This window comes from Bos taurus, chromosome 21 (genome assembly GCF_002263795.3).
Source record: "Bos taurus isolate L1 Dominette 01449 registration number 42190680 breed Hereford chromosome 21, ARS-UCD2.0, whole genome shotgun sequence".
In the NCBI taxonomy this organism is placed as follows: domain Eukaryota; kingdom Metazoa; phylum Chordata; class Mammalia; order Artiodactyla; family Bovidae; genus Bos; species Bos taurus.
In genome coordinates, this window is record NC_037348.1 from 45,140,345 (window position 1) to 45,161,481 (window position 21,137).

Here is a 21,137-nt window from a genome sequence, read left to right on the forward strand (position 1 = left end):
ATTAACTAAATTATAGTAATCATTTAACAATATATACATTTATCAAATCATTATTTTATATACCTTAAATGAATACAGTATTTTTGGTATAACTGACATAATTGGAAAAATATTTATAAAGTGTAAAAAAAAATTTGAGACAGCGTTCACATACCATAAAAATCACCATTTTAAAGTGTACAACTCAGTGGTTTTTAGTAATATTAACAAGGCTGTACAATTACTGCCTCTATCTAATTCATCATCTCAGAAGAAAAGCTGGATACTATTTTCAATTCCTTTTCCCCACTGCCCATGGTAACCACTGATTCTACTTTCTGCTCTGGACTTGCTTATTCTGGACTTTTCCTATAAATAGAATAATCACACGGTCTTCTTTGATTAGCTTCTTTCACCTAGCATGTTTCCAAAGTTCACCCATGTTGTAGCATGTATCAGAATTTCATTCCTTCTTATTTCTGAATAACATTCTGCTATAAGGATATACCACAGAAGCAGTATATCATTTTGTTTATCCATCAACTGACGGACTGATGAACATTTGGGTTGGACTATTTTTTGGTTACGAAGAATAATGCTGCTATGAACTTTCATGTATACATTTTTGGGTGAATGTATGCTCTTAATTTTCTTGGGTACATACCTAGGAGTGGAATTGCTGGCTACATGGTAACACATGGTTTAGACTGTTTGATGAACTGTCAAACTTATCCAAAGCAGCCACACTGTTTTACACATCCCTGTGAGCAATGTATGAGAGTTCTAATTTCTTTATTCTCACCAACATACGTTACCATCCCTCAACTGAAATACCGCCATCTTAGTAAGTGTGAAGTATATCTCATCGTGGTTTTGATATGCATTTCCTTAATGACTAACGATGTTGAGCACCTTTTATGTGCTTCATATAGATCTTCTTTGAAGAAATGCCTGTTAAAATCCTTTGCCCATTTTAAAAACTGAGTTGTCTTTTTACTATTGCGTTGTGTGAGTTCTTTATACATTCTGGATGTCAGACCATCATCAGATATATGATTTATAAAAATTTTTTTCTCTTCTCTGGGTTGTTTTTTTAACTTTCTCAACAGTGTTCTTTGAAGCACAAAAGTTTTCAATTTTGGTGAAGTCTATTTTTTATTTGGTTGCTTGTAGTTTAGGTGTCATATCTATTATTAACTTTCTCAAGGTATCCAAATAAATTTCTTAAAGTATTACTGATGGCCATATAAAATACAACTGTTCCAAGTTTGTGACCTATGAATGTAACAGGTATTTTTATATGTAAGTATAATCAAAAGTCAATATGCTGAATTTGGAATACTGAGGTTTTTAGAATTTCTTTTTCAGATTTTATTTTATAATGATTATTTCTGCTAATTTTGAATATGATTTGCCATCTACAATATAGGAAAAGTTCCCACTTGTCTTCACAGCCAATATTCATCCCTAATATGTCAATATGTAATAAAATACTTTAGGCAGTCACTGAATTATTTAAGGTGTTGACATCTTCTCCCTCCACCTTCTACCAAAAGCTCCAATCTCTTCCTTAAAAAGCTTGAAGGAACTCTGTGAAACACAGAGTACAACTGTGATGATGGTGGTGGAAGGGAGAGATACTATTAGTAATGCTAGAATGAGTAATGCTAGCAGTTTTAGATTCCCTCAAAGTGCTTTTTTTTAAAAAAAAAAAAAAACCAACACATGTATATCTGAGGACTCTCTGTATGTAAATTTCATAGGCTTGCTGACACTATTACAAAACTACAGAAAATTCGTTTTCTAAAAATTTGGAAAGCATTTTAGAGTTTAAGGTGCTGATTTTTATTCTTTATGTCATCCAGATAAGCAGTGTAATTCGAACCATACCCAACAGATATATCTGCAATTGAATTTCTTTGCTCATCTTCCTTTAGTTTTTCTTGTTTCTCCTTCATTTTTTGTTCTTGCTCCTTAAGTTTTTCTTCTTTCCTTTTACGAATTCTGAAAGTTAAAATAAAATATTATAGTCTATATGATACTTTTAACTTTTTATCTTTAACCACCCAATTACAGAAAATGCTCCAAATGTTATCACAAACTACAAAGTAATCTATTCATAACAGCCCAACATGGTTTTATTTTTTAATAAATTTTATTATTATTATTGTTATTTTTTTTGCTGTGCTGTACAGCATGTATGGGATTTTAGTTTCCTGACCAGGGATTGAACCCATGTCCCCTGCATTGGGAGTGTGGAGTCTTAACCACTGGACTGCCAAGAAAGTCCCCAACATGTTTTTAGAGGAAAAGAAATAAATAGCTTTCATTAGCACAACGGACTATAATTATCTCTCACCTAGCAGCTGCTTCTTCCCTCTCTTTTCGATGTTGTTCTGCTTTTAACTCCCGGAACTCCTGTTTTGCTTGTCTTAATATGTCAACATAATCTTCAATGAAATCCCTAGTAGAAACTAGGGTCAGTAGTTTCCCACAGAGAGCATGAAGTATCTTCATCTTTTCTCCTGCCAAAAATTGGTAAATAACTTCTGGATTATCAATGACAAGAAAAAATTTAATTTGTGGCTCAATGTGAAAATATTTAATAAAGACTAGGGAAGAGTCTCTTAAGATCAACTAAGCTAGTGGCATTTATGGAAAAAAGCAACTTTGAATCCAATTAACAGTTATGTGATATACAACACATTTCAAATACTAATAACTACTAAACAGACATGAAAAACTTTCTAATTGCAAAGAATTAACTTTTAAGTTTTAATTTTAGGCTTATGTAGCTTATGTATGAAGAACAAATCAAAACTAAGTTATAACCACATGAGACGCAAGATGTGGGTTTGATCCTTGGTACGGGATGATCCCTGTAAGAAATGGCAACCCACTCTAGTATTCTTGCCTGGAGAATCCCTTGGACAGGGCTACAGTCTACAGGGTTGCAAAGAGACATGACTAAGTGATTGAGCATGCATACATGCACACACACACACACACACACACACACACACAAATGGCAATAGGCAAATTGCTACTCAGAAAAGACTGCACAAAAACACTACCATAAATTTTAAAAATTATATGAATGTTAGCTCAACTATACCACAATAAAAATTTTTTAAACTACATGACTCTTAGGAATTAGGTTTTCTTATGTTTCCTTAAATAAGCATAATAAATTCAATACTATATATTGTACATTTCAATTTTTACTTTTATCTATAAAAGGAAGTAAAAAAAACTCTTAATTTTACATATTGTGCCTCATTGCTCAAACATTTACTCAACTGAATGTTAGCATTCTGCAGCTACAGCTTACATTTCTGATATATTAATAAATAAAAATTAAAGCTAGCTAATTCCCACTTATCTTTCTAGACTTGCTAGATGTAGTAAACTAACCACACATTTTTAAATTAATAGAAAATCCAAAGAGAAAAAAGACAAGAAAATCATAAATAATTAAAAGTTAATATGAATAACAACTGTAGTTAATTTAGGTCACTATTTGTATTCTGATAATTTTTTTTAAAAAGACTGTTTTCTTCCTTTCTCTTTTAAAACTAAATGTCATCTAAAATTTTCTCGTCGGCTACCAAGTATTCTGGGCATAAGTAGGAAGGTTATACAAATTCTAACTTGCAAAGTTTACCTGGTGTCAAATCATACACTGAAGTGCTTGACAGTTTCTTCACCAGGCTGGGGTTGCTCAAACGAAGCTCCATGCAAGCATCATCTGTAGCATCAAACCCTCCTCGTTTCTGATACCTGTACTTCGCATTTGCTGATGTTACATCAGCACCCGAAGCTAAGATGTGTAGTCTGAGGATTTCAGAAAGAGTGCAGCTATCGAGATCCAAGCTTTTCAAACTGCAGCCTATAGTCATTAAAAACGAAACAGTCATTTAGAATGTAAACAATAAATCCTCAGTAATGTAAAATATACCTTTATAAAAATAAAAAGGCAATAAAAAAAAAAACAAAAACCCACACATACCCTGATGCAACTGCGGCCATGCAGCTGCCAAAGATGCAACTGCAGACAGTGCAGATTTTGTGGGGTCTGTATCTTCATCCAAAGCCTCTGTTAGATCTTTAAGGAAATAAATACTTTATTCTAGTGCAAATCAAAGCTTGAATATTTGGGAATAATGCCCTTTTTAAAATGATGAAAGAAACAGCAAACAGCTTAACATTCAGGAACCTCAAAAGAACTGACACTAGGTACCACAAGCATCATTCACATTCTGCCTAGGCTCCACCTAAAACTATAAATCCTAAGACATGTACTACACACTAATTTTCCCCTTACTTAACATAGAGAAGACAATTTCCAAGTTACCAACAAGATACACATACACATTCCAAAAATATGGTAAAATACACTTTAAAATGAAAGACAAATTTCCTTGCTCAATATAACTTTAAAAAAACTCTACTTTGAAAATCAGAATCTATTTGAAGATATCCAAATCTTTCATAAATATTCAATTACAAATACTGAATCATAACAAAGTATAAGTTGTAATCATCACAAAACCAACGCAGGAAAAGAGCTAGAAGAACTTAAAGACAATACTACTGTCACTTAACCACAGATTTATCTCTTCATTTAAATTGCCTGTTTTTATTTTGCAAACTCTCTGATCCATGAAACAATAGGAAGATATCCCTGTACTTTCTAAGTAAACTGCTTCAGCTTTGAAAACAGTGCTTAAGCTACAAATAGGACCAAAGAGCAAGTCTACTGACATAAATATATTTAAACCATTAGGATATACAATTATTCCTTACATAGATAATAAAATGTCACCAATGAAAAAACTTTTAAGCTGATAAAAAGCCCTTCTGCTCTACCACAGTAGACACAGCTTCAGACTAAGTCTCAGATAATGTAAATTCTACTCTTAGCTCTGTCCATCCCTAGTTTCTACTTACGTAGCCTCTAGATCAGGCACTTAATTGGCTTCATTTTTTTTACAGCGCTAAGTCAAGATCAGCAGTTTTCAAATTCCTCAAGTATTTCTTGGAAGCACCATATAAAGTGAATGGAGATGATAATCCTGCCCATTCATCTTTTCAACTCTCCTACACTAGCAGGGAGGAATCCCTGTACAATTTGTAGGCCTCCATGGATTAGAGCTGGGAAATCACTGAGCTAACCTGGTTCTGTGGTTCCTTCACTTTCTACTTTCCCTCCTCAAAGTTCACAAGCTGAAAAAATGAACCTTAGAGAAAAGAACTGCTGTCCTTTACTAAAGGAAAAAGGCCCTTTGGGATTATGTCAGATTACAGTTACTGACAATTCCACAGCATTTGAAGCATAAACAGTACCACACAGGAGAAGTTACCTAACTAAATGTTACATATATACATAAGTTATTCCTACAAGGCCATGAATTTAGTCGAAATGACAGACATTTATAATGTTCCTCACCAGGGAAATACTAGATGTAAAACTTTTTTCAATTTTCATTTTACATACAAAGCCAAACAAACTTAAAATTAATATAGGCACTCTAAAATTAACAAGTCCTAGTTAAAAAGCTGTATAAGTGTACTGGCTCTCTTCCTTTGCAGCAATTCAACTTATTTTATCTATAGTAAGCTATCATTTCCTGGGACAAAGGCTGTAAAGGCCTCAGGAAATGGACAACCAACAAAATGACAATTTACTTTTAGTTGTGTTTAACATGCTAAAATACATATTCTTCAACTCATCTATCTACCAAATTGCTCTTTCAAGAAACTGTAAATATCATTCTAGGGTTTATTTGCTGAGATAGTCACTTGGATACATCATACCAAGAGAATACAGCTAAACTGTGTGGGGGATGACCACCTGAAACATACATTTATCATCATCATAATCTAGAATCAGGTACATATAATTTCAACACTAAACAATAACATCTCAGCAATACACATAACTATTATATATCAGGAGAATGCTTTTGTCTCTATACTTGTGAAAGGCATTTAAGTTCATGATGTAAGACTAAAGAGAGGAACTGATATTTATAATCTAAGTTAAAAAATTGCTGGTCAAAATTTCCAAGATTCAATATAAAAACAAGGAGGCCAAAAAATTACATGTTCTTGACAGATAATTACTTCTTTGCCATATTATAAGGTAATAAAATGTAATCATTACGAGGCTCCAGTCCAGAGTGCCTGAGTTTGTATCCATCACTTCTTATTAGCCACGTGTCTTTAGGCAAGTTAATTAAACTCCTTAAGACTAAGCTTCTTTTACATATAAAGGCAAAAATAATTACATCTTCCTTATAATGGTGGTATGAGGATAAAACAACACATACATGGTGTCTTTCTCGTTACGCCATCACTTAATCTCTATGTGATCTTCAGTAAATGACCTCACTGGACCTCATGTTTCACCACTGAGGTAAATACACGCTTTTATTGTCTGCCCAATTTCCCCATTTCTAAAAGGAGCAAGAAACACCTTACGGAAGGCCAGCTAATGAAGAAGTAAATAATATTCAATCCCATGTGATTATGTCAGGTGCTTTCAGGAAGACTACAGAAAACCCTTTTTGTTACTGAGATGGGAGAATACATGAAAAATACCTGGGGGAACAGTCTGGGGCCCTTAATGAAACTGAAGTCACCATTTAAAATGTGGTATTAGGCAAATGAGAGAAGGGTGAAATTTTTGAAGTAATTTTTTCTCCCTCCATAACATTTAAATAGTTTCAAACAAAGCATTATTAATGGTCAATACTTATTCCGAGGTAGACTTTATAGACAGTTGGTATAGAAGTAGAGCTATAAAAATTACAGGAATGACAAATCATGAATGGAAAATAAAATGGCAATACAAACATCAACAGTTTTTCCTTTACATTAGCTGCTTTTCCAATATAATTTCCTTTTGACCCCACTTTTTGTCATTAAGCCTTCCAAAACTACAAAATTCACCTAATTCAAATCCTGAATTAAAGAAAGCTTTATGTCTTGTATTAAGGTCAGAATTTGGTCAATAACCTTGTGATGTTATCGGTCATTAAGACAACCTAAAGGTTAAAAGAATGAATATATGTTACACAGTCTATCTTAGATCATCCATCTTTAGTGGTGGTACTTGTCAATAGAAAATCTTTGGATGTTTTATAAATGGATATACCCCTCTCCCTTCCCTTTTATGAAACTGACTAAATCATCCAAGATGACAATGAAGACCACATTGCTAAAATGGCCTTGATAAGGGAGCTAGAGTGATTAGCACTCAAGCAAGAGAATATATTTTGCTTGAACTTTGACTGCAAAATCAAAAGACAACTGAACTGACTACATCCTCATGACTATCCTATTGCTCCATCGACCAGGCATAAAGGAAATTAGCTCAAAGTATCTAAGGCCAACCACGCTACCTGAATGGAGGAATGTCCCATTTTTTTTCCTACTAAGATTATGCTATCAAGATGGCTCGAAACTATTTCTTATCGTGTATTTCTACATAATACACTAAAGTTTATTTAATGGTCCGATCTCATAGGTGGCAAAATTCACAGAGAATTTTATTCAGGAAGTCAAATCAACCTGTTAATATAAATGCTTAACAATTCCTTGGATTGAGGTAAATCCTAAATAAAACAATGAACACTCTACTCTGTATTGAAAATAAAATAAGATTTCCCCAAGAATTATTCCTACATTAATATGTACCATACAGACTCTAGATACTTAACTGTACAGAAATTAAAGAGCAAAATTTCTAGTTCAAACTAGCAAAATTTAAAAATTAAATGTTCCTTAACTCTGATCTAAAAATTGTCAGAATGAAATGAAATCAGTAATAATACTTTTAACTTAAAGTATTAATAACAACAACTGAAGTATTTTCTCGGATGGGGACAAAAACTCAGTGCTATTCAGTAAATTTCCTGGAATTACACATACTGGTCAATGAAATTTGTAAGATTCCTAAATCACAGGAGAAATCTAGAGGAATAAAAAACAAGATAGGTTGGCAGGGTGGGGGTTGCAGCATTTTTAAGGTCATCAGAAACAGGATATATTAAAACAAAGCTTCTGTAAAACAACTGATAATGTGTTGCTAGCATATGACTCAAAAATCAAGTAACTTGAACGACCATGTTTTATAACTGTAAAAGCCAAGTTAATTTAAAATTTAATCACAAGTTTATTTCACTACAAAGCTACTATCAGCCAGCAATAATATTGAATTCTGACCTTTGGTGTCAGCATCAGTTATTTGCTCTTTGGCTACTTCCTCTTCTTCTTCAGCTATCGCCTGGAAGATGGCAGTCAGGAAGAAAAAAAGCAATTCACATAGTGGGCCTTCACTGTCATTTCCTACAAGAGCTTCCTCTAACACTTCTGTGAATAAAATGTTTAAAATGAATTTAAAGTTCTGGTCACATACTGGAAAAACAACTCCATTGGAACAATAAACATTTTAATCAACAATAGCCTGTGTAACTATTTTCTTAAGTGCCCATCAGGTAAAGCCAAGTATCACAAAGTAATTTTTAGTAATTACAACAAAATCATAAGCCAAAAATCACTGCATTCAAAGAAAGCCAAATTAGCCTCAGTTGATACAATATTTCACCTAAATTTAAACCTGAGATGCAAATTAGTCATATATTAAAAATTATAATCTTACTCTAATTTGAGTAATGACACCAAAGATGTTATTGTTGTCCCAGTGTTCTCAAGAGCTATATGGGACATGACTGTTTACCAAACAGTACACATAAGAGGTAATCATCAGCATTAGCTGTAATCCTAATATTGTGTTCAGGTCATAAATAATTCTCATCTAATTCACCTACCCTAAATGTCTTACCTCAACCAGCGTTGTTTAGACCTTCTTGATCTGTAAGGCACAGTGATTCATGCCTCACCTAGCTCATAAAGAAAAACTAAGGGACTGTGAAAGCCCTCCTGAAGAATACAGTCGATAAAATAAGAGTGGCATTAAAATTCTTTTAGAATTTTTATCTGGATCTAAAGAAGATTATTTTTCTATTGGTTAGCTAAAAATCTAAAATGGGATCTAAAGCCCTTCTCATACTAATTTAGCTCTTATGATGTACATACAAAGTAACAGTATGTAAGTGCAGAGGAGAAGCAATCGTAAGTTAAAGTTAGGCAGTAACTTGTCTTCAAATATGGCTGTCAATCCCTCCCTTCCCTGCACTTACATACCATGCCACCCTCAAGAAATGAGGTCTATTCCTTCACCCCCTTGAATCCCAGGAGGCCTAACTAATGGAATACAGCAGAAGCAAGGCTTGGCAGTTCTAGGCCTGGCCTTTAAGAAAAGTGATAGCTTCTGTTTCCAGCCCCTTGGAGCACTCGCTGCCACATAAGAAGTGCAGGCTACTCTGACAAAGCAGGACACCATGTGGAGGAACACCGGGGTACCAGGCATGTGTGTGAAGAAGCCACCTTGAACACTGAGCCAGGTGAGCCTTGAGGTGACTCCAGTCCCAGCCACTGTGACTGTAATCACATGAAGGACCCCAAGAGAGGACTGGATAGCTGGGTCCAGTGACTCTACAGAACTTTGAGAGAGAATAATTCGTTCTTTTAAACCACTAATTTTAGGGTGAACTATCACATAGCAATAGCACTTGCCTAGGGTCACTCCCTCAGGAAACTCATCTTGAAGATCAAAAAGCTCCCCAAATGCATTAAGAAACTCCAAAACCATCAGAGCATCACCAAAGATTTCAGGAGGTAGTCTAGTTTTCACTGGAGTTGGTTCTGGAAGTTCCTGCAAGATTAAACAATTTATATAACTATTTGAACCAAGTACAGGAAATTGTACAAAGACAGATATGATATATTCTTTACCTAAGAACTATTTCACATTTCTCAACCCTGGATGTTCATTATAATCACTTTTAGAACTTTAAAAATTATAGATGCGGTGGCTTTAATTCAACCTTATACCTTATACTAAATCACAGTCTCTAAATTACTTACTAAATCATTTTTTCTTTCATTCAACTAACAGCATAATTTAGGTTGAGCTGTACTTCTGACTACATTTCCTAGTTACGAGTGACTCCTAACCTAGATTCTGAGGCCAAGGCATTAGCCATATCAGTATGATCTCTAATGTGGTATTTTCCTTAGGATATGGAACAAAATTAATCTACCATCTATTGTCTTAGAAATGGTTCCATATAAAATGAGATGAATGAGTTTGGTATAGATACTTTGGTTATTTCTGGAGACAGGCAGAATCTTTGTCCAGTAACCACATTAAATGTTTGCCTGGCTCCAGTGGTTACTGGACTACCAAGGATAGCACAGATGACCAACTATTTCCACAGGATAAGAATCATTATCAAAGCTTGTTATAAAATACTAACAATGCTCTCCTAGAACTCTAAATATACATATTTGCCTAATTGGCTATCTCCTCTGTTACACAGGTGTGTGAAACATCACATAACATGCTTATACCTTAAGGTCATCACATTCCATATCTTCTCTGGGTTTACTCCACTGTTTTAAGTATTCCATATACTTTTTCTTTTCTTCACGCAACTTCTCTCTTTCCTAAAATGAAAGGTCAATAAAAATTCTTATAAGATATTTATAAGGCAGCATCGGCATCACCTCGGAACCAGTAGGAAACACAAATACTTGCACCCTACCTAGATCTCTTGGACTAGGAACTCCAGGGTTGGGACCCAGCAACTGATGTTTTACTAAGCTCTTTTGGGGATTCTGCTGTACATAAAAGGGTTAAAACCACTGATCAAAACTATGCCTGTCTGATACAACTGCTACAAAGATGAAAGACGTTTGACACATAGCAACTCATGGGTAAATATTAATTCAATCTGACCTTGTCTATAGCAGTGCTTTCTCCACTTTAAATTAATGAGATCTCAAGTGAAGAGATAAGAAATTATTAGAGTACCTAACATAACTACCCCCCCCTTATATTTGTAATACATTAGTTTTCAAGATTCATTTAAAAATTAACTGCCTAGAGACACACAGAGGGGACAGTAAGTAAAAGCAATATTAGAGTACAATTGGTGAACTTTTTGCTCAGTTGGTCTTTTGACAACTTTTCTTCTTGGTTCTGGTATTTGAAACTGCAGGATAAATACTGACCCTAAAAAGTCTCTGATAAAGCAGAATGTAAACAAAATATTTTGTTATAATTATTTCCAATAAATATGTTAACTATGTAATAATATATATGTTTAATGCATGTTAATATTCTTTGAGATTTATTAACACTGAAAGTAAACAGATGTACACTTCTCAAGTTTAACAGAAAACACCTAGATAGTTACAGAACTTAACTGTGCTTTGAGTGGCCTGCTGAAATAAGCCCTCCCTCCACCCAAATAATTCTTGTAGGGTGTAATAAGATGGGTATTTTCATTCACTGTTGCTAAGAGTATACATAAGTACAACACATTTGACAAACAAATACCTATGTTCACTAGGTACAGAAAGTTTTTAACATGTTCTTACCCATTGACCTAGTATTTCAATTCTACAAATTAATCCAGAGACACAATCCAAAAACAGGAAAGACTTTTGTTCATAAATTTGAACAAAGTATCCTTGTTTATGAGCAAAAATTTGTAAAGTGCTTACCTGTATCTATTTGATTAAATACTACATGCAGTCACTAAAAATTTCACATTACTTAGTTTATTTAGTAGCAGGACAGAATGTTTATAATAATGTTAAAATATATATATACAAAATTATAAATGCTGGATCTTATTCTTTAAGCGCCACAATAAAGTTAGAAATAAATTAATCAAAGCAATAATGCTATCTCTAAATATTACCATTTAGATTACAAGTGGTTTTTTTTTTTTTTCTTGTATTCTACACTTTCTGGAGTGAACACATATCAGACACTCCCTACTTCCACGCAAGGGCCTATCTGAAATAATTCAAGAAACACATGCAATTTAAATGAACATAATATATAACATGATCATCTAGGGTACTTGTGGTGGCTTAGTCAATAAGTCATGTCCCACTCTTGCAACCCTATGGGGTGTAGACCACTAGGCTCCTCTGTCCATGGGATTCTCCAGGTAAGAATACTGGAGTGGGTTGCCATGTCCTTCTCCAAGGGTGCTTGTGAACATCCAGAAAACCAATGACAACGATGGACTTCAGAAGAAACCAGCTATGGAATTCTCTAAGAAATATCTACCGCTGAAGATGATAATAAAAGATTTGCTGAAACAAAGATAATTTATTCTTCAAGGAAAATAACAACACTACACTAATTCTTATCGCTCATACATTTTATTGTATTTTTCTAACAATGTAGTTTTACTTCTGAAAGTTTTATTTCCCTAAATATGGAAGTCTAAACAATGAAGAAAAGCAACGTTAGAATTGTACTTCGGAAGAGGCTCTGAGACGTAAAGTCACTCATATATGTTGAACCTTAAATCATTCATTAAATTTTCCAAGGAAAATGGAGATATCCCAATACCATTTATCAGTGCTCTATGCACAACTATAAATGTAAATGAAAGTGATAAAAGTATTTTTAAATTAACCATGAACTTAAATATATAAAGTGTTGAATACTATTTACTATTTGTGGAGAGTATAACTAATATACTTGGATATACCTTTTCTCTTTCTATTTTAAGCCTCTCTTTTTCTTCTTTCTTCTTCAGTCTCTCTTTTTCAACAATTTTCTTCAATTCTTCCTTCTTTTTTTCTTTATCCTCCTTTTCTTTTTTCTTTGCCTCTAGGGCATCTGCTTTTTCTCTTTTTAATTTAGCCTTTTCAAAAGCTGTGGAGAAGATCAGACTTAGAATTGTACACAGATAGAAAATACCACACTTTTTAAATGTAACAAAAGAACCTCAGAAATATTTTAAGGTTTAAATGAGATCAAGAGACACTCACAGAGGGAGTCAGCTGGTGATTAAAATGGGAAGAGCAAGTCCTCTCTGTTTAAGACAAACTACTGCCATAGGACAAACACAAACCTGCCTTTGAAAGCCTTGCGTGTGGCCCTAAGACCAGCAGCAAGGTACCACCTTGTTGGAAATGCAGAATCTTTTCTCCCACCCAGGCCTACTAATTTAGAATCTTCATTTTAGTAAGATTCCCAAATGATTCATGTATATAGTCACATTTGGGAAACAATGTTTTATAAGGCTGTAGGAATCAAACAAAAATGGCTAGAAACTGCCAACTTGTGCTTAATCTAGCATTAGGTCAGTTTAATAGAGGATATGTTATACCTTGAAATGTTGTTTTAAGAGATAAACAGAGGTCTCATTTATCAAAGAAATTAATAGTTATATGAGGGAAAAAACTAATCTTAAGAAAGACAAAACCAGAAATAAGCCATTTTAGAAACATCCCCTACCTAGGCACAGAGAAATACACTTTCCTGTAACTAAACAGTTTTTGGAGACAAAAAAATGTATTAAGAGGGCTGACAACAAATGAAGGTGAAGGAATTGGAGACATTTATTAAGCCTCTTCTGTTTGCCAAAATCTTTGGTATATTCTTTACATTAAAACTCACCCAGTGATTTCATTTCTTCTTGTTTTAAAAGTTTGTCTCTTTCTTTAGTAGTTTTGTTCCTATAGCCTGCAATAGTCTGTTTACTGGCAATGCTGTCCTCCTAAAAAAATAAAAACAAAACACACACATAAAAACCAAGAAAGTAAAGTTGTAACCACAACTTTTACAAACTGGTCTACTTTTTCCTTACACTTAAAAAACGAAAAAATGTAAAGCCCTCATCAATTATACTTTCTTTATACTAAGGTTTTATTCTAAAATATAATTGAACTTTTAGTAACTCTAATCATAGTAACATATAGAATATAAGTTAATTCTATAGTTCTACAAATTAGTACAAAAACCTCCCAGAAAAAAAAACCAATAATACATAAGAGGAGCCTTAAAAATATGCATTAGAAAAACAAACAAAAATATTCCAGGGTACTTAAACTAGCTGGTGTAGACATCAAATAAGAAAGAGGCAGAGTAAACACATGTCAGAGACATTTTTGTAGTCTATCATGCTTTACATTTTAGTAACTGCTTACATTTCAGTACGAAACCCCTGTGGCATGAGACTCATGTCTAACTCACACCTGAAACTTCTACAAGCCTCACTGCTAAGCAGTTGTCAAAATACACTACACCCTGTTCTTGTGTGAAGGAAAGTGTTCCTTCCTACAGGGTCCAGGGGTGAAGCGAGCCAAACCCTACTCGTAATTTTGGTTAGTTTTATTAAGAACTACTGTGCACTTTTTATCTATTCTCTATTTACCTGACTAACAGATATTCGTTTGGGAGGTCTCCCTCTTCTTCTGTTAGCTGGACTGAAGATAAATGTGGGTGGATCATCAGGGAAGAAGTAAGAAAAATCTTGTTCTGCTATTTTATATGTTGAAAGAGATGATGCCTTCATTAAAAAAAAAAAAAAAAAAGACGACACAGGGTATAATAACACATTAGTAAATCATATGTATATAAGCTTTAACATGTCATATGATTACTGTTAAAAACCAGGTCAAAAGCATTAGAATTTTATGTGTATTGTATAGTAACATACATTTTATTTCTTGATCCTTTTAAAAATTACATAATTAATCAGCTTTACCAGGAAGAAATCCACAATTCAAAGGATTCCTTCACCATAAAATATTTAAGAATGCTTCAACAGTTTCCTGAATTCTAAAACTATCTCAAAATTTCACTTATACAATAATCTTTTTTGTTTGCTTTTGACTAATTTTGTATGAGGCTTTCTAGTAAATAAATAATCCATATATTAAATATTAAAAAATCCACTATATTAAATCAATAAATTTTTCTTAGCCTAACTGCTGAACATTTAGACTTCCCCCTTCAGTTTGAAATGATAACTTAAATACTTTATGTATCAAATTTTAAAGCTGGTCTGGATAAAAGCAGAAATACTGATAAATTTCTATAAAGTTTCAACTCAAAATTTAAGTTCATAGAAGTCAACCTCATTTTTACTGTAAGTTGTGTGGTTCCTGGATATCTGCTAAAATCAAGAGTTTCTTTCCTTCTACTTTCATCCATGTCCAACTCTAAACTTCTTATTTTCGATTAGCAATTCTGAAGATAAGTTTTGGTCTAACAGCAAAGATTATCTTCTTTCTTCCTCTCCAAAAAAAATGCTATTTACAGAAATACAGAAAATGTGATGATATAAAATTTTAAGTTATTAATAAAATAGGATTGCTTCTACTGGGAATTCAATTTACTATAATAATATTTTTACTTTTGGTAGAACATAGCTTTTAACACCTAACACAGTAAATGAATAATTCATTAAGATTTCACATTAAATTCCATTAAGATGGCTGTCTACTGTCCCACTTAAATAACCTGTGATATTCCACACGCAGTGTGGGAGACTGGGTTCCATCCCTAGGTTGGGAAGATCCCCTGGAGAAGGGAATGGCTATCCACTCCAATATTCTGGCCTGGAGAATTCCATGGACTGTATAGTCCATGTGGTTGCAAACAGTCAGACACGACTCAGCAACTTTCACTTTATAGACAACAGTACTTTAAGTATAAGTGGATGGCTTCTTCTGAAACACATACCCAAAAAGGATCAAATAGGCTTTACTATATTAACTGCCAAGGTATCCTTATTCACACACACAACACACACAATAAAAAAAAATCCCACATCTTTGTGTTCTTGCAGGTATTCCTAACAACAGTCTACTACATTCACCATACTGGGTATCAAACTTAGTTGTTTTAAGGGTGTGTGTGTGTGTGTGTGTGTGTACTAGAATATCTACTAACTGTGTATCAAACTTGGTTGTTTTAAGGGGGGGGAGTGTGTGTGTGTGTATAAGTATACTAGAATAGCCACTAACCATCTTTCATTATACTCCTAAGAGAAAAATATTCACTAAAACCTTAATTTTTATTTACTTATTAAGTAAAGTTGAACTTTTCAAACTTATTGACTTTATTTTCCTGGGTGAAAACTTATGTCTGTCACCATTTTTTCCTTATTTGGGCTATTTTTATTCGCTGATGTGGAAGAAATCTTATAAAATTAGGTGAACTGGCCAACTGGCTATTTATGATACACATAAGCAGCTATATTCATTGACTGTCTATCAAATGTTAGGTACTGTTCTAGCCATTTATCACAAGTGTCTAAATCATCAACTTTTTTAAGCATCATTTTACATGACTACCTGTTCAATACTATAGACAGAAGAATGCTTAAATCATGTTCTCTTATCAAGACAAATACTTTAAAAATTCTTTCAGATGATTTTACCTTACATGTTTTCAAGTTTTATACTTCATCCACTATAAATTTTGATCATGTCTATTTTTCTAATGGAGTTCTCATATTTTATAATTGATTTGAGCTCCTCAATGTATTCACTGAAAGTATCTTTCCTCTAGCACTTGCCCTTTAAATCTGTTCATGACATTTTTAATCCTACATAAGTTCATATTGTCAAATCAATCTCATCCTTGGTATTTCTTTTATATTGCTCCACCTAAGTACTTTAGCATAAATAACATTAAGATTTATTTTATGTCCTTTTTATTTTTTGAGTTAGACCCAACATTTTCCAAATAGAGCCAACTATTTTCCAAGTAGACCCAACTATTTTCCAAGTAGTTCCAACTATTTTCCAAGTAGTTAACCAAGTGTCCCAGTTCTATTTATCTTTGTCTCTAGAGATGTGAAATACTACTCTTCACATAAACCAAATACCCTTTTCCTTCGTATCTTTTCTTTTGATGTAATATATACATATGATGAAATACACAAATCTTAGGCATACAGTAGCTGACTTTCGATACATGCATACATTTCTCTAATCCATTCTATTGTTTTACTTAATGTCTCTCTCCCAATATAAGTATTTCTCATTTAAAAAAATTAGTTTCAGTTTTATCATTTAACTTTTTACTGGAGTGTACAATATGAGGTTCCTAAACTTGGTTTTTTCCCTCTAAATAGTTATTAATGAAATATAATCTATCTGCTTAGTATTGGTCTCTGAGATTCTTTTTATTATATATATTATCTTCTTACCTAGTAGGATCTATTTTAGCATTGTTCTTTGAATCTGTTTTTCTGAGCCAGCATTACTATTAGAAAACTCTAGTTGCCCTATCCATTCACCTTTTTTTTTTTGGCCATGCAGCTTGTGGGATCTTAGTTCCCTGACCAGGGATCGAACCTGAGCTCCCTGTAGTGGAAATGCAGAGTTCTAACCACTGTACTGCCAGGGAATTTCCCCCATAGTCTTCCATTTACTCTCATCTATCGTGGTTGACCTTTTTATACAAGGAGAACCGTAGAAGTAACTGAGGCCTCTAGCATTTCTAGCAATTGCATAAAAACTGTATTTAATCCAATGAATACAAAGAAACTAAAAACTGGCTCCAGGTAGAGAGAGCTATTTTCAAGCAACTTTGGAGTAACATTTCTGCAATGTTACAACCTTATAACACTACTCATTTTTATCTTTCTTCCTTCTTTTCAACAAATAATATCACTGTTCTAACTACCTTAATTTTAATGACTCCATCTTGTGGTTCACAGTGTTGCTTCAGAAAAAGCTTTAGTTTATCACGAGAAAATAGGTGTTTTCTCCGGCTATAAGGAAAAGGAGGAGAAAGAAGAAAGTGTTAATATCCAAGAATTCAATCTGAGCTCCATAATCTCTTTAGATCCATAATTCAGTTTCAAACCTAGGAAAAGAACATTTCATTTTCCAATAGTATTTATAAGTTACAAGAAACTTATACAGAAGTATTTACGTTACTACTTCATTAAACAAAAAAGATGGAGAGAATATATATATATTTATATGTAAAGAAGTATTTATGTAGAATGTTATAAGATCTACTTGAGTGGATCTACCATAAAAGTCTATTACAAAAACAGTATATGCATTTGTTGCTTAGGAACCACTTAGAAATCAAATAAACCTCAAAGAAAATATACTACACAGAGTAAACCAAATTTTATAAAATTAGATGATCATCCCTATAAGTATTACCATTAAAATTCTTAACATAATCAAAATTCACAGACTACCATGTATCACATAGTGCTACATAAATCAACATTCAAATGGATATTGTGAACAGAAGTGAACATGGGTTTTATCAAATTGTAAAATATTTTGTATTTAAACTTCATATGTAAGCCAGCAAATTCATGAGATTAAAATTAAAGAGTTAGAATGATTAAAGCTTTAAAAATACACTATTTTTCATTTTCCTTAGGCCCCAATTAAAAAACAGCAACCACAATAGTACCATCACCACACACAGAAGACAAAAAAATAAACATAACAAGTATTTCTAGAAAGGTTCTGGAAAGAAAGCAAATATTTCAATTGAATTTAATGTACTCCTTTTAAGAAAAAGCTAAGTTAAAAATTTCTATGAGTAAACAAACAATATAGGAGTTCTTAAGTAGTGGCCCTCCTCAAAATATGTATTTTTTCCTAAACTATAGGAAGGACTACATGAAAAAAAAGGTCTGAAAAAGGAGCCCAGCACCATACACTAGCTGAGAGTAATTTTCTTTTGACTGTTAACTAAATATACTAGTCCTCAAGAAATGTATTGCTCTACATGGCACCTATTAGCCATATGTTTTTTAAATAAATAAAATTAAAATAAAAACTTCAGTTCTGCACTGTTACTAGCCACACTTCCACCATACTAGACAGTACACATATAACCTTTCTATTACTGAAGGAAGTCCTCCTTGTCAGAGCTACTCTATCATAGTAAGGCTACCTTAGACGAATATTACTATCTCTTTTATTATAGGAGTAGTATTATCATTTGATGCTAACAAAGAGCTGCAAGTCAATTAAATCTTCTATTATCAAGCATAACTTTCCCATCTTATAATCTCTGGTTCACCAATTAAGAAGAAAATGAGTTAATAAGACTGTAACCAAGATCTAGCAGAATTATATTCAAAGTATAAGTCAAAAATTAAATAGAAAAGTGAAAAATATTAAACAGGGGGTTACATTATATAAAAAACATATTTTGACCTAATTTTTAAGATTTCTTTCCTTCTACTAACCCTGGGGTTCTTCATTTCTTCCTTTTCTAGTTGCTTTAGGTGTAGAGTTAGATTATTTATTTGACTTTTTTCTTGTTTCTTGAGGTATGCCTGTATTGCTATGAACTTTCCCCTTAGGACTGCTTTTACAGTGTCCCACAGGTTTTGGGTTGTTGTGTTTTCATTTCCATTCGTTTCTATGCAAATTTTTTTTTTTTTCTATGCAAATTTTGATTTCTTTTTTGATTTCTTCTGTGATTTGTTGGTTATTCAGCAGCATGTTGTTCAGCTTTCATATGTTGGAATTTTTAATAGCTTTTCTCCTGTAATTGAGATCTAATCTTACTGCATTGTAGTCAGAAAAGATGCTTGGAATGATTTCAATTTTACTGAATTTACCAAGGCTAGATTTATGGCCCAGGATGTGATCTATTCTGGAGAAGGTTCCGTGTGCGCTTGAGAAAAAGCTGAAATTCATTGTTTGGGGATGAAATATCCTATAGATATCAATTAGGTCTAACTGGTCTATTGTATCGTTTAAAGTTTGTGTTTCCTTGTTAATTTTCTGTTTAGTTGATCTATCCATAGGTGTGAGTGGGGTATTAAAGTCTCCCACTATTATTGTGTTATCGTTAATTTCTCCTTTCATACTTGTTAGCATTTGTCTTACATATTGCGGTGCTCCTATGTTGGGTGCATATATATTTATAATTGTTATATCTTCTTCTTGGATTGATCCTTTGATCATTATGTAGTGACCTTGTCTCTTTTCACAGCCTTTGTTTTAAAGTCTATTTTATCTGATATGAGTATTGCTATTCCTGCTTTCTTTTGGTCCCTATTTGCATGGAAAATCTTTTTCCAGCCCTTCACTTTCAATCTGTATGTGTCCCCTGTTTTGAGGTGGGTCTCTTGTAGACAACATATGTAGGGGTCTTGTGTTTTTGTATCCATTCAGCCAGTCTTTGTCTTTTGGTTGAGGCATTCAACCGATTTACGTTTAAGGTAATTATTGATAAGTATGATTCCGTTGCCATTAAGCTAACACCTATCCTACTCAAACTCTTCCAGAAAATTGCAAAGGAAGGTAAACTTCCAAACTCATTCTATGAGACCACCATCACCCTAATACCAAAACCTGACAAAGATGCCACAAAAAAAGAAAACTACAGGCCAATATCACTGATGAACATAGATGCAAAAATCCTTAACAAAATTCTAGCAATCAGAATCCAACAACACATTAAAAAGATCATACACCATGACCAAGTGGGCTTTATCCCAGGGATGCAAGGATTCTTCAATATCTGCATATCAATCAATGTAATACACCACATTAACAAACTGAAAAATAAAAACCATATGATTATCTCAATAGATGCAGAGAAAGCCTTTCACAAAATTCAACATCCATTTATGATAAAAACTCTCCAGAAAGCAGGAATAGAAGGAACATACCTCAACATAATAAAAGCTATATATGACAAACCCACAGCAAACATTATCCTCAATGGTGAAAAACTGAAAGCATTTCCTCTAAAGTCAGGAACAAGACAAGGGTGCCCACTTTCACCATTACTATTCAACATAGTTTTGGAAGTTTTGGCCACAGCAGTCAGAGCAGAAAAAGATATAAAAGGAATCCAAATGGGAAAAGAAGAAGTAAAACTCTCACTGTTCGCAGATGACATGATCCTCTACATAGAAAACCCTAAAGACTCCACCAGAAAATTACTAGAACTAACCAATGAATATAGTAAAGTTGCAGGATATAAAATCAACACACAGAAATCCCTTGCATTCCTATACACTAATAATGAGAAAATAGAAAGATAAATTAAGGAAACAATTCCATTCACCATTGCAACGAAAAGAATAAAATACTTAGGAATATATCTACCTAAAGAAACTAAAGACCTATATATAGAAAACTATAAAACACTGGTGAAAGAAATCAAAGAGGACACTAATAGATGGAGAAATATACCATGTTCATGGATTGGAAGACTCAATATAGTGAAAATAAGTATACTACCCAAAGCAATTTATAGATTC

The 21,137-nt window shown here is 33.2% G+C and overlaps 1 protein-coding gene across 5 annotated transcripts in view; it reads right to left on the minus strand.

Annotated features, from left to right (window-relative positions):
* Window positions 1-21,137, minus strand: part of BAZ1A (bromodomain adjacent to zinc finger domain 1A) — a 113,297-nt gene that overhangs the window by 24,373 nt on the left and 67,787 nt on the right. For 4 of the 5 annotated variants that reach the window (XM_059879153.1, XM_059879152.1, XM_024981912.2 and 1 more), the window contains 11 exons: window positions 17,561-17,648; window positions 14,295-14,429; window positions 13,538-13,637; window positions 12,624-12,790; window positions 10,459-10,554; window positions 9,622-9,760; window positions 8,209-8,355; window positions 3,989-4,084; window positions 3,644-3,868; window positions 2,339-2,504; window positions 1,870-1,983 (listed from right to left, as the gene is read on the minus strand). In XM_059879153.1, coding sequence (XP_059735136.1) covers window positions 1,870-1,983; window positions 2,339-2,504; window positions 3,644-3,868; window positions 3,989-4,084; window positions 8,209-8,355; window positions 9,622-9,760; window positions 10,459-10,554; window positions 12,624-12,790; window positions 13,538-13,637; window positions 14,295-14,429; window positions 17,561-17,648 — 1,473 coding nt within the window. The remainder of the gene's footprint in view (window positions 1-1,869; window positions 1,984-2,338; window positions 2,505-3,643; window positions 3,869-3,988; window positions 4,085-8,208; window positions 8,356-9,621; window positions 9,761-10,458; window positions 10,555-12,623; window positions 12,791-13,537; window positions 13,638-14,294; window positions 14,430-17,560; window positions 17,649-21,137) is intronic. The other variant, XM_059879151.1, reaches the window with a different exon arrangement.